Source organism: Gamsiella multidivaricata, assembly GCF_025024155.1.
Source record: "Gamsiella multidivaricata strain RSA 2152 chromosome Unknown BC939scaffold_26, whole genome shotgun sequence".
NCBI classification, from domain to species: Eukaryota; Fungi; Mortierellomycota; class Mortierellomycetes; order Mortierellales; family Mortierellaceae; genus Gamsiella; species Gamsiella multidivaricata.
In genome coordinates, this window is record NW_026251734.1 from 61,225 (window position 1) to 76,747 (window position 15,523).

A 15,523-nucleotide genomic window follows, 5' to 3' on the forward strand; every position below is an offset into this window, starting at 1 on the left:
TGGCCTTTGCGTTCTATACGTGATATAAAGATATGTAACGTCTGCTATCGAATCATGGACCTGATCTGCTTCCTGTTGAGGGAACCTGAGGGGTGGTAAAGACCTGTGTCCTTTCATAGCGACGGATCCAACTTCCAGAACTTCGAAAAGGTGAAGTTGAAAGGTATGAAGGAAGCGGGCCTAAAATAGTTGACCCTAGTGGCGCGAGCGAAATACAGGGAAGCGCTCTGTATGAATCACTATCTAGCATCTCCGCTTATGATTAATACCGATGTTTCGAGAAAGCTATAGTCGAAGGTGTGTGGATAAGGACCTTCCGGAAAGCGAGCTTCGCTTTGAAGATAAATTTGTTGTGTAAAATAAAGTTGAAAGATGAAACCATGAAATCACGTACATACAGGCTATCTAATGGCTTGTGGTCCTCATTCGCCTTCATTGCCATCGTTGTCATCGTTGTCTTCTCTACAAATCCCAACAGCTCCACTTTCCCGTCTTGCTCTGGCCTCTTCAAGGAAAAGGCAACAGGTAATAAGGGAAACAGGTTCGATCCATGGAAAAAGTCTCTCTTCTGCCGCCTTGGTCAGGTCGCAACCAAGGGGCTTTTTCTTCCTCCGCGAGCCATCAAACGCAAGCACCTCGCTCAAAAAGCCCAAAGAGCACTGGAGCCCGTGTTTGTCTCCAATCCACAAGTGGTCGGTCATCGTCGCCGTCGTTGCAGTCGTACATTCAACTGCAAGTCGGCAATGCCTTCTGTCGAACAACATCAAGTCCTAGAGGATCACTCTGGTCTGGCAGCCGTCCTGCACAGTTTCTGCTTGCATGCTGCGTACTGTCCTGCCTCTTGAGCCACCTGCCTTTGTCATCCTTCTGTGCAGCTCAGATCCGTCGCAACCATGATCCCGATGAACGTCTCACAGGACAGTTCTTGCATATCACAGATATCCACCCCGATGAATATTATATCGCCAGCGGCTCGATCTCATCGTCGTGCCACAGGAACACAACCGATGATGACAAGTGGCAAACGATGCGACCTGGTCGCACTGACGGCTTTGGTGGCGTCTACGGGTCCCCTTATTCGATCTGCGACAGCCCCTTCACACTCACCAATGCGACCTTTGACTGGATCGACAAGAATCTCATCGGCAAGATTGACTTTGTGGTGTGGACTGGAGATAATGCAAGGTGCGTTAAATTATCACTTGATCCACGCTTTTCACCTGTATGCCAGCTAGTCAGACCCGTTGTTCGTAAAACTGACGATGACGACTGTAGATCTCCCGATGGAGTCAACTGGGCTGTAATCGACGGGCATGGAGCGGGGATCGCTGTTATGATATGAATATCACTGTCCTTCTTGAAGCTCATGATATAAAGTCACTCTTTGCCGTTTTTTTTAGACATGACTCTGACAACGAATATCCCCGCACACAAAAGGAGATTGAGGTCCTGAACAGACAAATCGCCAACATGTTCCTCAAGACATTTACACCTGACGAAGACGACCCGTTCCAGCAACGGGTCCCAGTTATCCCCTCGATCGGCAACAACGATGTGTATCCCCACAACATTATGGAGGCAGGACCTAACAGGATTCTTCAGCACTTTTCTGACATTTGGTCCGAGTTCATTCCAGAGAGCCAGTACCATACGTTCCAGCATGGCGGATACTATACAGTCGAGGTTATTCCCGACAAGATCTCCGTCATGGCCCTTAACACTCTTTACTTTTTCAACCAAAACGCGGCCGTGGACGGGTGCGACGAGGAGGATGAGCCAGGAACGGACCAGATGGACTGGCTAGAGGTGGAACTCGAGTCGATGAGGAAGAGAGGGATGACAGCATACCTGACAGGACATGTGCCTCCAGCTCGCAAATCGTACTCGCCCAGTTGCTTTGTTCGGTACACGGATATCGCGCTGAGGTTCCAGGACGTGATTGTCGGACATCTGTATGGTCACGCCAACATTGACCATTTCTTTATCCTCTCGCAAGCGACACTGAAGGATGACGAAGACCGAAAGAAGGCACTGGAAGAGGCACGCCTCTTAGGCGAGAGTGACTCGGAGATCGCGTTGTCGAAGGTCATGCAGGACGATGCTCCCGATTTTGAGTACGATCAGTTCCATACGTTCGGGCTAAGCTCGTACCTGCTTGAGCTCTGGGAGCAGTATGAGGACATTCCAAAGCGGATCAAGCTGAGTGATTATGCTATCGTTCTGGTTTCTCCCTCTGTAATCCCGACATACAACCCCACCCTTCGAGTGTATGCATACCAGCTGGCGACCGAGAGAGGTAGCGACATGTCTACATCTGTAAACCCCGTTAAAGAGCTGGGCGGATGGATTGTCGCTGATGATACGCAGGAAAAGATGCGATATGATGGCGAGGAGTTGGAGGACCTTGTTCTGGACCAGGACGACGACCCGGAAGGTCTCAAGGAAAAGAAGAAACCCAAGAAACCCAAGAAACCCAAGAAACCCAAGAAACCCAAGAAACCCAAGAAGCCTAAGCGACCAGCAAATCCTCCAGCAGCACCACCAACCACGTTCGGATTTCCACTTAATTATACACAGTACTGGGTTAATCTGACGCAAGCCAATATGGAGCTGAAACAGCCCGAGTACGTGATCGAGTACAGGACTCACGAGGAATGGGGGCTCAAGGATCTGAGTGTTTCAGAATGGCTGGGTCTGGCAAGGCGGATTATCCATGATGAACGCGTGAAGAAGCAGTACCTGGCCTGGATGGTGGTCTTGACTGGAGCAGAGAATGATTCTTACTGAGATCAGCTGGAGCATGGCATGTTGTATATACTACTAGGCGAACTTCCCGCGGCTAACGTCTCGGGTCCGACATGACACAAAAAAAGAAGAGCAAAGCGTGGTTTCCTCCACACAACTCTGATCCACAGCCTTCTTCCCACCACCTGAAAGAGCGAAAAAATGGTCCATGAGATGTCTGAGGGACACACGAAAGATATGATGGCCCGTGGCACACTCCCCAAAACGAATCCTCCAACAGAGCCGTCTTCTCGTAATTGTGGTAATTTGTGAGAGTGTGTCCACTCGACCCTTTTTTTTTTTTTTTTTTGCGCGCACGGAACATGAATCGCCTTTTCTCTTTCGTTCATCTCATTCTGCTCTCGCGTCGCACCTTATCTCGACTCATCAATCCTTCTTTTCCGCCCTCTCCCGCATTTTCCACCCATTTTCCACGCACTTTCTGCTTTTTTTTTATTTTATTTTTTATCTGTTTTCTTTGTTTTTTGCGCATCCTTCTTTGAGCTTCATTTCCTGGAAGCCCGCGTAGCTTTTAAATCGAGGTGATGGGCGAAGTACGTTTAACAAAAAATTGGGGACGTTTTTTATGTAATAGGATATAGCGGACGATTGTTTGGCTTCAGGGGTCGATGCGCTAGAAGAGCGTTTTTTGTGTCGCTCTTTTTAGATTTATGGGACACATGTATACTATGCTACAGGGGGTGGGGACGTCCCTGTGGGTCCTAGTTATCAAAAAAAAAAAAAAAAAGGCTACAAGGGGTGGGGAAAAAGTAAAGATTGGCGAAGCCATTGTACATGTACATGTACATGTATGCATACATTGTTCGCAATGATCTGTAGTCCATGTCTTGATCCCTAACAATTGCTGGGATGTCGTGAGCCAGGATACTCCATCTTCATGTACTGCACAAGGATCCAACGATCGATGAAGCAACGCCAATAATAGGTCGGCCGCTCAATCATTTTTAATAACTAAACAGGAACGCGCGACATTTGATAACTGAACACTTTGTCTACCCTGTGCTCTGGTTTTCGGTGCATTGCCGAAGAGCGCTGTACATCCTTTGGATGAAAAGATAACATGCTTTCGCGGTGATGATGCGCATGCGTGCTTATTTTTCTTCGGGAAGAGACAAGGTATTGCCCTAAGAACGGGCATACGTATGCGAAATGATTCCTGCTTCCTGCGCTTCAGCTGCATCTGCCGCTTTTGCCGTTGCTCCTGCGGTCGATGTTGGTGGTCCTGAAAGCGATTCTACCAAAGAAGGATTCAAACGCATGGCCTCCAGAAGTATCGCGCGTGCCTTTTCCTGCGCTTTGCCTCGCAGGCCCAGGTCTAGGCTCGTGCTTTCCTCAAAGAGCAGACAAATCTCGAGCACCGGTGGGGTCAAAATGTTGAGATGACAAATGTTTTGCAGAATCGCGTCGTAGTTCTCTGGGGTAAAACAGGGCAGCCAATACGAATGGTCGTTCGTGTAAAGCTTTTTTTTTTTTTTTTTTTGTAGATACGCAAGCAGCATCAAAATTAGTCGATGCAAAGACAGGACAACAAACAACAATAACAATGCTGACGGCAACATCAATAAACCATAATGAAAAGCACATTACCCAATACAGCAGCTCATCAAAACAACTCTCCACTGGATCCTTCAATTCCACAGTGACTTCAGGCAGTGCATCGTCCCAAGGTTCCGACTTTTGGTGCAGCTGATGCTCCTGTTCAGATCCGTGGTCATCCTGTTGATGATCTCCGTCCTGAATCGCCACTCTTTGGTCTAAATCGGTTCTCGAGTTTTCGACACTCTTGCGCCAGGACGGCTCAACTCCTCCTACAGTCCCGTCTGTGTTCCTGGTCACTTCCCCGATATGGCTGTGGAAATGAAGAGACGGGTCGATGTCTTGGATATTTTCTAGATGCGAGTCGACGGAAAGCCCCGTACCACACATTCATATATTCAAGTAAATAAAAAATAAAGAATTCAGCAAATTGCCGAACCCAATCTTTGTTACACCACATCCTTTTCATCGTTCCTCCCCCCTAACCCTAACCTTCTTCATCCATGGTCATATCATCGTCGTCCGTAAAATGTTCATCGTCGTTGTAGTCGTCGTCGTGGTCATGGCGTCCCTGTGCTCGATTTTGGAACTTCTCCGCATCATTCCCGTACTCTGAATGATCCGAGTCAGAGTCCTCATGCTGGGACTGACTTTCGCTACAGCTGTCTATGTCCGAGTCCCACATTCCGCTCTTGAGCATGTCGTCAAAGATCAATTGGAAGGTCGGGGAACGCGACTTTATAGGCGATAGAACGACAGATTGAGGGCAAGAAAGGCACAGGAGAGAGTTTTAGGTACGTGTCGCATACACACAATCCTCCCAGAGAGTCGTACGCCAATACAATTTGACTACCCCATTTTGATGATCCACTTGTGTGTGTGTTTGTTTTTTTTCAGAAGTGAGGATGGAGATAGGACGAAGATAGGAGGAGGGTGAGGGCAGATTGGTGGCAAATGGATTGAATAGAAAGAGTTATAGTAAAATTGCATTCGCGCACGACTCTCTGGGAGGATTGTATGTATGCGCAACGCGCAGCTTGATAGATGCCCAAATATAGTGAACTCCAGGGGGGATAGAGAATTGGGCTGAGGCAAGTACACAACATACCAGTGTAAAACAATTAGGGATTTTGTCCGTAATTGTTTTACACTGATATGTTGTGTAAAACTGTGCATGCTTGGCACAAGAAAAAACACCAGCGCCGTAATCTCTTCCCTTTTTTTTTTTTTTTTTTACGCCCAAGGGTTCTCAGTTGGAAATGGACGTCAAAGAATTTAGACACGGTGTGGGCTAAAGAGAGAAAGAGAAAGAAAGAAAGAAAGAAAGAAAGAAAGAAAGAAAAAAGAGAGAGAGAGAGGGAGAGGGATGTACATAAAACGAGCAAAGTAACACTTACCGCGAGCATCTGTACATGGACGTAGAACTTTTGCTTGCCAACGCGAAGAACACAATTGGCGTTGGACTTTTGGTGGAACAATTCAGCTCCGATGGGCAACAGCTTGTTTGCAATCAAGCTGGCGATATAAGTGGGTGGCGGCATGCTTGAAAAACATCTTGGCTCCTGGGTCTGGTCTTGGGACAACCATGGCTGCGACTCGTGTTGATCAGATTTATTTTTATGCTCTTCAGCCATGGCTGCCCCCATACCCATCGGCGAGAGAAAGGAGGAGATGGTTGTTCTTCAGCTGGATTCGAATGGGAATCAAGTGCGAAGGTGAGAGTGAGGTTTTTGGGGGTGCGGGAGACCTAGGACTCTAAAATAGAAATATAAAATAAGAAGTGTTCTGACGGTTGTATCTGGCACGTTTCTTCTCGAGTACTGCAGTAGAGTAGCATGTGAGAGGAGCGATAGAAGTGAAGTGGGTTCTAATGCCATGGGCGCACACAAAGAGGGTTGACAGACAATCACTCTCTGCTTTGTGGAAAGATGGTTAAGTGGGTTGACGGTAGTGAACGAAGAGAGTTAAGGAACAAAGAAAAGAAACGAGGAAACACCTCCACTTTATTGACGAGGATGCGCACACGGTCGACGACACGACGACACGTCGACGGTAAAAAAAAATGTATTTCAGCCCGCAGATCAGACAATCCTGCAATTGCAGTGTTTTTCCTTGTTTGTCGTCGTTCTTGCAGTCATAGTAGCTTGTGGACGCATCCTGTATCTTTGTTTAGTCAGAGTGCATGTGTTTATGTGCTCCCGAAGCTGCATGTTGTAGAACCAGGGGCAATCAGAAAAAAGTGGATTTCAAAAGCCGGTGAAAAGAGCGAGGAAACGAGGAATATGCTGCACCTGAACAAAGAGTCCGCTTTCATTGAAGCGAGCCTTGACGCAGCGTCGTTCTTGGAAAAAAAAATCTGGGAGCCATGGTCTCTTCCTTTCTTCCTTTACGAAACGCATACGCATTTTTGGACGATCATTCACACTAAAGCCGCATGTAACCCAGCCTCGACATGTTTTACTCTGTCCCGTTCCCATGCGGTAATGCTCTCTTTCTATTCACTCGGAACCCATTCTCCTTCTCTATTGTTACGATTTTTTATGGCGCCCTTCGGAAACGGTCGTTGGGTTCAGTGTCACACCACGAACACCGGCCATGGTATCAGTATCCTGGACAATTGTTTTCTCTTGCCCGTCTTCTCTTCGTGGGCCTTAAAAGGAAGTACAAATCAGTCAGCCCCTTACAAGTACCCAAAGAACCCTTATGCGATTTTTTGAAAGATGAAACAGCTGAAGTACAGTCTACTGTGCTGGTTTATCGCCTTCCCCTTCGTACTCTCTGCGCATATCTGTTTATCCTGCTGAAGCATTCTAGTCAGACTCGTCATACGTGATTACCATTTGGGGGCCGTGCGGATGCCATGTTTGTTTTATTATTAGCTAGTAAGCGTGGTATGCTTGTGAAGGCATGTAGTGGGTGTGGGAATGTATGGTACACTGGAAATGCAAAGTAAAAGACTACTGTTGTTGATTGGATCGGTACAATACCAAAAAAAAATAAAGCTTTCAGCAGAGGTCGCTCTCTACTCCATAGGGGTGGGTCCCAGGTTCTTGCGCAACTTGTGGTGCTGAATCAGCAAGCTGGACAGGAACGCAAGGGCCATGAAGGGGATGCAGACCTGGAAGGCCGATGTCAACGACAACATGTATGCCTCCAAAATCTGGGCCTCCAATTCGGGACCAAAGGTCGGCGCCAGGTAAGAGTCGGAAATGACTCTTTTAATATCAGGGTTTATGGCGATCAGAGGGCCAAGATGTTTCTTAATGCCATTGTTGAAAACAGTGCCAGAAATGGCGACTCCCAAGACCGAACCGACTGTGCGGAAAAACGTGGCGTTCGCGGTGGCAACAGCGATATCACGCGTGGCGACAGAGGACTGAATGGCCAACATCACTGTCTGCATCGAGAGTCCCAGACCAGCACCATTGATGAACAGATAGCCGATAAACGCGCCGCGAGAGGTGTCCTTGTGCAAAAGCGTCAGCAGACCCGTGCCTGTAGTCGAGAGTGCAAGTCCGACCCAAATGAAGGGGCGGTACTGGCCCCACTTGGAGACCATGAATCCTGAGAAGATGGAGGCGATCAAGAGGCCGACAATTAAAGGCAACATCTCCAAACCGGATGAGGTCGCTGATTCCTGGCGAACGATCTGGAAGTACAGGGGCATGAAGAACATGATGCCGAAGAAACCCATGCCGATAAAGAAGGAAGTCAAGAAGACGGCGGTGTTGGTTCGGCTCTTGAACAGGCGGAAGGGGATGATGGGTTCAAGGGCCTGCTTCCACTCGACCAAGCAGAAGATCAGCAGGACAACGGCGCCCGCACAGAAGAGTCCAATAACGATAGGCGAGTCCCATTCGTAGGTGCTTCCACCCCAGTTCAGAGGCAGGAGGACAAGAACAATGCCAATGACCAAAGTCAGTGATCCGAGCATGTCGACACGCTTGAGCTTCTCCTTGAAAGAGCCTTTGGTATGTGGCAGATGGAGCAACTTGATGACGGCAGCGATAGTGATGGCACCGATGGGGAGGTTAATGTAGAAAGCCCAGCGCCAGGAAGCATGGTCGGTGAAGACACCTCCGAGAAGGGGGCCAATGACGGAAGACAGACCAAAGACTGCTCCGATGATGCCCTGGTATTTGCCTCGATCTCTGAGCGAGACCAAGTCCGTAATGATGATCATGACCATCGACATGATGCCTCCAGCACCGATTCCTGCAATACCGCGGGCGACAATGATCCAGATCATACTCTGGGCAGCACCGCAAAGAGCAGAACCGAGCAAGAAGACTGAAATGGCGAACAGGAATGTTGTCTTTCTACCGAAAATATCACTTCCCCTGCCATACCTGATTTACACGAAGGTTTGTGGGGAAATAAAGAATTTCAAATGAAACCGTTAGAGTTGTCCAATGAACGGAGAGTGACACTATATGGCGTACTATTAATACAAACGTAATGAGATGCACTTACAAGGGCTGGAAGGTGGTCGAGGTCAAAAGATAACTGGTTCCGATCCAGGGAATCTGGTTCAATCCGTTAAACTCATTGGCGATCTTTGTGGTGCAGACCGAGACAATGGTCTGATCCAGCGACGACAAGAAAATTCCGAGCATCAATCCGATAAAGACGACCATGAGCTCTTTGAAAGGCAGGGAGACGACCCCATGATCAGGCTCAGGCGGACCAGGGTCGAGGTTGCCGTAGATAGAGCCTTTTGTTGAAGTGGCAGCGGTGTCAGTCTCTTTTGAGTTATTAACATCATCGACCATCACTTCCTCCATTTGGTTTTGCTGTAGTTGATGTTCGATATATTCCTGCTTATCGTTCGAGATAGGGAGGGAGGTTTTTGATGCCGAGGGCTTAGGGTTGGATGACGGGATGCTGCTGGAGTGGTATTTCTCGGAATCAAGCACCACGGTGGCGTTGTCTGAGTGGACCGAGGGTGCCTGTGTCTCGGAACCCATTTTATGTCCTTATGTATGCAGTGGTGATGAAGAGTACGAGAAGTCTAACGGAAAGGGCAAGTACGTGGATCGAAAAGGATGTGAGCTGGGGGGATTGAAAAGGAGGAGGGGAGGGAAGGACGAAGAGAAAAGGTGCGAGAAGGGGGGAAGGGGGATTTGAGGTGCCATTTATGCGAGCGGCAGTTGCCAAAGTGTTCGGGAATACCTTTACGCAGTTGTGTCTTGTATCTTGTCCAATCCGCCGACTTCCTATTTTTTGTTGCCCCAGCAGCTAAACCTGATTGTGTGTGGAGGGAGAGAACGAAATGTTTAATTTAATAAGAGCCTCAACGCCAACTCTTATATGAATTTAACTCAAACAATAACAAACAGGTTTGTCCTGGCAGACCTCTCTTAACTCTATACCAGGAATCAAAGCTCATTTGGATATATTCCGCCTTTTTTTTTTTTTATTGACCACGAAACAGTGCATGGCGATCCTCATCTCAAGCTTGGCCATCGATTTCGGATGGACGGGTATTCGGGGTTCGCAGCACAGTACAGCATCCGCACCGCATATGCCACTTTGTTGGACGCCTTGGCGCTTCTTGAAAGATCGGTCTCGGCAAAAGTGTCTTTAGTAGACTGGCCATTCCTCTCCAAGGCTACAACTCCGACGGGGTTAAAAATCCCTAATAGGAATAAGCGTTTTTAGATGGATCAGAGCATATTTTTTTTTTTGATAACTAGGACTCACGGTTTAGATGGATCAGAGCATAAAAGTTATTGGTCTTGGGCTGCGGCTATTTGCAGCAGACGTGCTGTGTTAAATGTTTTCCCGCAGATGTATACAATGTACTTACGTACCCGACACAGGTTCTCAAAAGCGGCATAGTTGGTGTCTTTTTCAGCCGCGGATCAAAAAACTCGACTCAAATACCCCTAATCGAGGGAATATGCGCGAGCGCGTACAAGTGGAGATATTTGAAAAGTGGCGACCTCTAAAACACGTCCAGTCTATGGTTTCGACATAACTCAGTGTTTCTGATATGGTGGCAGCGAAGACAGGAACGAGGAAGTCGTCTTTAGAAACAGCCACATGATGCCGCTGTGGATATATAGGTTGTTGTAGACGACGTGAGAAAAACGTTCGGTCGTTCGGTCATCTGGCCATTTCATGGCCCGCAGTAGTAGAAAGAGTCGATCAGCCCTGCCCTCGATTTGAAAGACGACCCCACCTGCAATGGTCTTAGTGGTCCTATGGTCCTCTGCTCACGTTTTTTTTTTTCTGATCCCGAATTTTTATCCTGCATCCTTCTCCGTGTCCTTCTGACAGCGCTTCCTCCCAAATGGCTCCCAAAGTAGCTTTCAGAACGGGATCCATCCGCTCAGATGAAAGGGGAAAAAATAAACCATGAGAGGCGACTTTCTGAGAATAGGCCACGTTCAAACAGAGGCCAGAAGGAGCTTGGGTCGAGCTACTATTTATTTCCACATGTGCCTCTGTAGGTCCTATGGCTCCATAATACTCTGCTCTGCGTCTCGCCTGATAAAAAAAATATAGTTGCCCCTCAGAACAATTGCCAGGCTATATTCTTCTGTTCGGTATTGATGTTTGACAGGCTTTCTGCTATCAGCCCATTCGCCCTCCCAGAGCAGTTGTGTATCCCTCCGCGTCTATGCAACACCACCATGGGCGCCTTCATCGATGCTCACTCTTATTTTTCATTTGACCTTTTACTCCCACACCGTCTCCTTTTCGCTCAAACAGAGAGGAGTCTTTTCTTACATCAAACATATTCTCCCTTATTCCTTAGCCTGATCCTTAAAAAAATCCATCCAATGGATCGAGAGTAGTGCTCGCCCGCCTGCGCAAGTGAACGTGCCTCTGCTTGACGTGCCATGCTACTGCGTGTCCGCATTGGCCTTCCTGCCACTCCGCTTTTTTTGCTCCCTTTACTCCTTTCCTCTACAACTCACTCGTCCACGCCTGCTGGTCCGTCAAGAAATTCGTCTTTTTTCTCGGCCGCATTAAACCATTGGGCAGCGCTCCGCTTTTGATCCTTCCTTATTTCGAGGGCTTCCTTCAGTCCATCCTACTCCGTTCCTTGACGATCATTCCTGTTCAAAAATAACGCCTCCACAGTCAACACTTTTTCTGGGCGACACGGATCATCGGCAGACATTGCTCAGGCCTCCCATCGTCTGCACCTCTTTATATATCCTCGTTTGCTCTTACATAATGGTTAGTCTCGACCGGCCCATACCCATGGAGACACCCTCATCCCGCAAGAAGGCGACTCATTCCCACTCGCACGCTCACGTCTACTCACAGATGTATCCAAAGAACACGCCCTCGTTTTGTTTGTCACCCACTAGTGCCAGCGTCCATCCTTCGTCGTCCTCCAGACCAAAGCCCGTAGTCCGCACCGTCTCATCTGCCTCCAATCTTCATTTGAAGACCGGGAATTTGCGACCAGCTGAAGACGAACTGCAGCTTCAGCCTCCCTCTCAATCTATCTCTACTTCCGGCATACCGTCGCCAGCATTCCCGACTTTGTCTTCTTCTTCATCCTTTCCCGTTTCGACCTTGTTACCATCTTCTCCCCCTCCCTCTTCCTCGCCCCTACCTTCATCCACAAATACCCAGCCAGATCCTCAACAACACCATCAGCAACGAAAACAATATCAACGAACACAGCAATCTACCGAGGAACGCCCAATGAACCGAACTGACCAGGGTCGCCATGTTCAAGAAAAGATCGCCGTATTTTCGCGTTTGATGATCGATAACAAGACCGACAGCAAGAGTTCTGTGGTGGTACCTCTGCTGGCCATCACCACTCCTCCCGCATCCCTCTCTGTCCCTGGACCAAGCCTTGTTCCTGCCACTGTGCCTGTTCACATATCTCCCCAAGGTTCCCACCCATCTTCTTTCTCGCCCCCATCCTCTGGTTCGTCTGCTTCATCATCTACATCACCCTCTTTCACTCTGACAGAGTGCTCTTCTTCGGCTATGCTATATACTGCACCCAAAACCGCAGCAGCATCAATGACGAGCACTTCAGCAGCGACAGCTACAACTACAGGCCAACCCCCACTTTTAATCTCGCAGCCCATCATGCCAATGTCTGTCATCCCTGCAGCGATCATGGGAATCAAATCTACACCTTCCTACGTGTCTTTGGGGGTAATTAATGGCGCTGTTGCAGGGCCCTCGACGACAATGTCAACAAGTCTTCTCCCGCTGGTCGGGTGCGACTACCTTAACTACAGCAGCCTCAATGATACTCTGACAACTGGTGCGGTCGTGGCGGAGACGAAGCCCAGGCCATTGTCTTCGATGGAATACGCAGAGTGTAAGTTCACGCGGTAGCTGGTTCCTTCGATCCCGGCTGATGGGAATTAGAGGATATTGGAATAATAAGCAGGAGCCCCGTTTATCCATGAGACGATTTTTGATTTGAAGGAGGTCTCTGGTTGAGCGGATGAGAACAGCAGTACTGGGAAGCCATGGATGCCTAGCAGGATGTTGCATCGCACCTATTCTATATCACTCACACATGCACGTTACTCCCGCCCTTTCACTTTTTCTTTTGTATTCGTAGCATGGCTGCCAACAGCAACCCCGTCCACAGATGCTCCAGAGTGTAACCTAGCGCGTCAAAATGCAGCTTATTGTTCTTCACTGCCGGAGAATAACGACCCCCACTGCGTGAAAGACACAGATCGGGTTGACAGCATCAAGACAGTAACAACACTCCCCTCGAATCAGCAATCCATCCACCCTCTGGAACTGCACCCTGACCAATCCACGAACCCTATCTTATTGGAGCTTGGACAAAGCAAAGAAGTGCAAGCGCAGGCACAACCACAACAGCAGCAGCCAGTCCTTCGCAAAAAATCGTCGTTTGCAGCAAAGTTGCGAAATGTCTTTATCAGCAAACAGGGAACCTCAAAGGATGCGATCGAAACGAGGGAGGATATCTTATCGGTATCGTTCAAGGATGATGGCAAGACTGGCACCTTGTATGTCGGTGGGTTAAGCGCGTCTTTGGCGAACCAGCATCGGGGATCGGTTTCATCCAACAGCTCAACGGACACTACCTCAGGCCCAAACGGCTTTAGGCGTGGCTCGGGCCAGACGACCACTCCATCTACCTCTCCAGAGACCTCCCCACTTAACTCACCGACCGTAAAGACCTGCCCCACCTTGATAGTGCCAGGACAGCAGCAGCCTTCGATCAGTAGTCTCTCGGCGCTGGACGCCGAATCCGAGACTGATGCCGAAGATAGAGAACCTACCGGTTTTTCGAAGGAGGAAACCACGCTGGGGACCAATGGCATATACTCTACGCCCACCAGAGCCGTCAAGAAACGACTTTCTTTCGCCTCGATTTCCTCCTTCTTTGCATCCCGCAACCTTCAAGAACGTCGGGCTAAGCAATCGAGATCATCATCTGTGCCTCATGTAGAGAGCCGTTTGGTCGTCGCCGGACGCCAGATCACTGAATTTCAACGAAGACACTCTTTGAATGACCTGCGCGACAGCGGCACAAAAGCCAAGGATAATCGATCTATGAACCACTCCACCACTCCACCCTGGGATCGCGACCGCGCCACGTCGCAGGTGTCACCAGCACCGTCGCATTCTACACCGACAATTCCTGCACCGACGAAGAAACTGTCCCTGAATAACGTGTTCAACAAGCAGATCAAAAGAAGGAACAAAACCACCCATGTCCCGGCACCTGCTCCCTCGGCTGCAAAACCACTCAAGTCTGCACTCGCCCACCGTCCCCCAGTCTCGGCTTCGCCCAGACTTCATCACGTGCACACAGCCTCCCGTAGACGATCTGCATCGATCCGCTCGCAGAGTAGCTCACAGCATCGTCGCCATTATCATAATCATCAGCAGCAGCGACATTCCGCACACCATTCATCTGCAACAGAAGATCCCTTCATACGCCTGGCACAGGCTAATCACGCTTTGGCCACTCTCAACAAGAAAGGTTCGAGAGGTTCAGAGAGTCAGATCAAGGACTCATATCTGTTCGAGACCCAAGACCCGCCATATGAAGCACCCGGCAGCCTCCTCAAAGATACTCCTCAGCGTATCACGCACCTTACTTCTAGGGACACTGCGCCCTTCGGCTCCTGCACGCCTTCCACTCCTCCAACGCCCAGAGTCCTACCAGTGTCCACCAGCAAGGTCGCGCCTTCAGCATCAGCGGACAGATGTCAGTCCCCACCCCAAAACTCTCTCGCGACGCTTTCTCGCCCCTCTTCGTGCTGCTCGTTGGAGTCGGCATATGAGGGCGCGAATACCTCGTCCTCCGCCTCGGATGACAGCTCGTTCTCTTCCTCTTTCTCCGCGCACTACGAAGCCAGCGGCGCCTCGAGGTCTCGTCAGCAAGGCGTTCGTCGCACATCGACTGGCCAGGCCATCAATACCTTGCTCCCTACCTCGGCTGCCCGCGTTTCTGTCGACAACATCGCAATGGAGACCCAGGTGAAGAGATCCACGGCGGGTGGCGTTCGCAAAGACGATCTAGGCAATTTTTTAACACCCGAGTCATACTCAACCATGTCCAACTCGTCCACTGCAGCATCTTCAACCTCGTCCCCGTCCACAAAGGTTTCGATGCATTTAGAGGAGCACCGACTGGCGGGAGTGGGCGGTACGGCTTACCATCACCTACGTTGCCAGCAGCAGCTCTTGGCCCGAGAGCCTTATGATCCCCATCCTATGCACGAGTACTATGCCGAACACGAGAAGGAACATGACCACCTGGCCCAGGATCACCACTTGCGTCACCATTATCTCGACGAGCTTGAGCCTCAGCATCAACACTACCACCATGGAGAGCGAGGATACTACTACACAGATCCGTCTTTCTATCAAGCACGTCCTCGCAGGCAAATACAGTTTTCGACCGAGGAACCGACGGTCTATCCGACGTGGACGCCCGAACAGTATGACCGGACGGCCGATACGAGCATCACGGCCTCATGTCTTACGCCGGCGATCGCGCAGAAGATCAAATTGGAACTGAACCACTTCAAGAGCCAGGAGATGAAGGTGCATCAGGATAGTCGGATTTATACCCATTTTTTTGTCTAAGCATTCATACATAGAGATACTTCTAATCACATAGAAAGAAAGAAAAAACTGATGGCGGAAGAATAATATAAGCATCGACGGAGAGAAAGATGGAGAGGTCGGCCCTCTATCC

General features: G+C 49.3%; 4 protein-coding genes across 4 annotated transcripts; 2 read left to right on the top strand and 2 right to left on the bottom strand.

Moving 5' to 3' along the window:
• The first annotated feature begins 446 nt into the window (after nt 1-446).
• On the top strand, nt 447-3,094 carry BC939DRAFT_448801 (Metallo-dependent phosphatase-like protein). The gene is made up of 2 exons (XM_051555282.1): nt 447-1,185; nt 1,401-3,094. Exons 1-2 carry the CDS (start codon nt 551-553, stop codon nt 2,785-2,787), a joined length of 2,022 nt encoding a protein of 673 aa, XP_051413043.1. The 5' UTR covers nt 447-550; the 3' UTR covers nt 2,788-3,094.
• Nucleotides 3,095-3,765: 671 nt separating this feature from the next.
• BC939DRAFT_130546 (uncharacterized protein) lies at nt 3,766-5,268 on the bottom strand. The gene is made up of 3 exons (XM_051550065.1): nt 4,834-5,268; nt 4,393-4,694; nt 3,766-4,265 (listed from the first exon to the last, which is right to left on the bottom strand). The coding sequence occupies exons 1-3, from the start codon at nt 5,039-5,041 to the stop codon at nt 3,930-3,932; spliced, it is 846 nt and encodes a 281-aa protein (XP_051413044.1). The 5' UTR covers nt 5,042-5,268; the 3' UTR covers nt 3,766-3,929.
• Nucleotides 5,269-7,363: 2,095 nt separating this feature from the next.
• BC939DRAFT_483861 (major facilitator superfamily domain-containing protein) lies at nt 7,364-8,978 on the bottom strand (the record flags this gene model as incomplete). Its single annotated transcript, XM_051559215.1, has 2 exons — nt 7,364-8,690; nt 8,815-8,978. 2 exons carry the CDS (start codon nt 8,976-8,978, stop codon nt 7,364-7,366), a joined length of 1,491 nt encoding a protein of 496 aa, XP_051413045.1.
• Nucleotides 8,979-11,037: 2,059 nt separating this feature from the next.
• Nucleotides 11,038-15,513, top strand: BC939DRAFT_448808 (uncharacterized protein). The gene is made up of 2 exons (XM_051555283.1): nt 11,038-12,646; nt 12,896-15,513. The coding sequence occupies exons 1-2, from the start codon at nt 11,530-11,532 to the stop codon at nt 15,409-15,411; spliced, it is 3,633 nt and encodes a 1,210-aa protein (XP_051413046.1). The 5' UTR covers nt 11,038-11,529; the 3' UTR covers nt 15,412-15,513.
• The last annotated feature ends 10 nt before the right edge of the window (nt 15,514-15,523 follow it).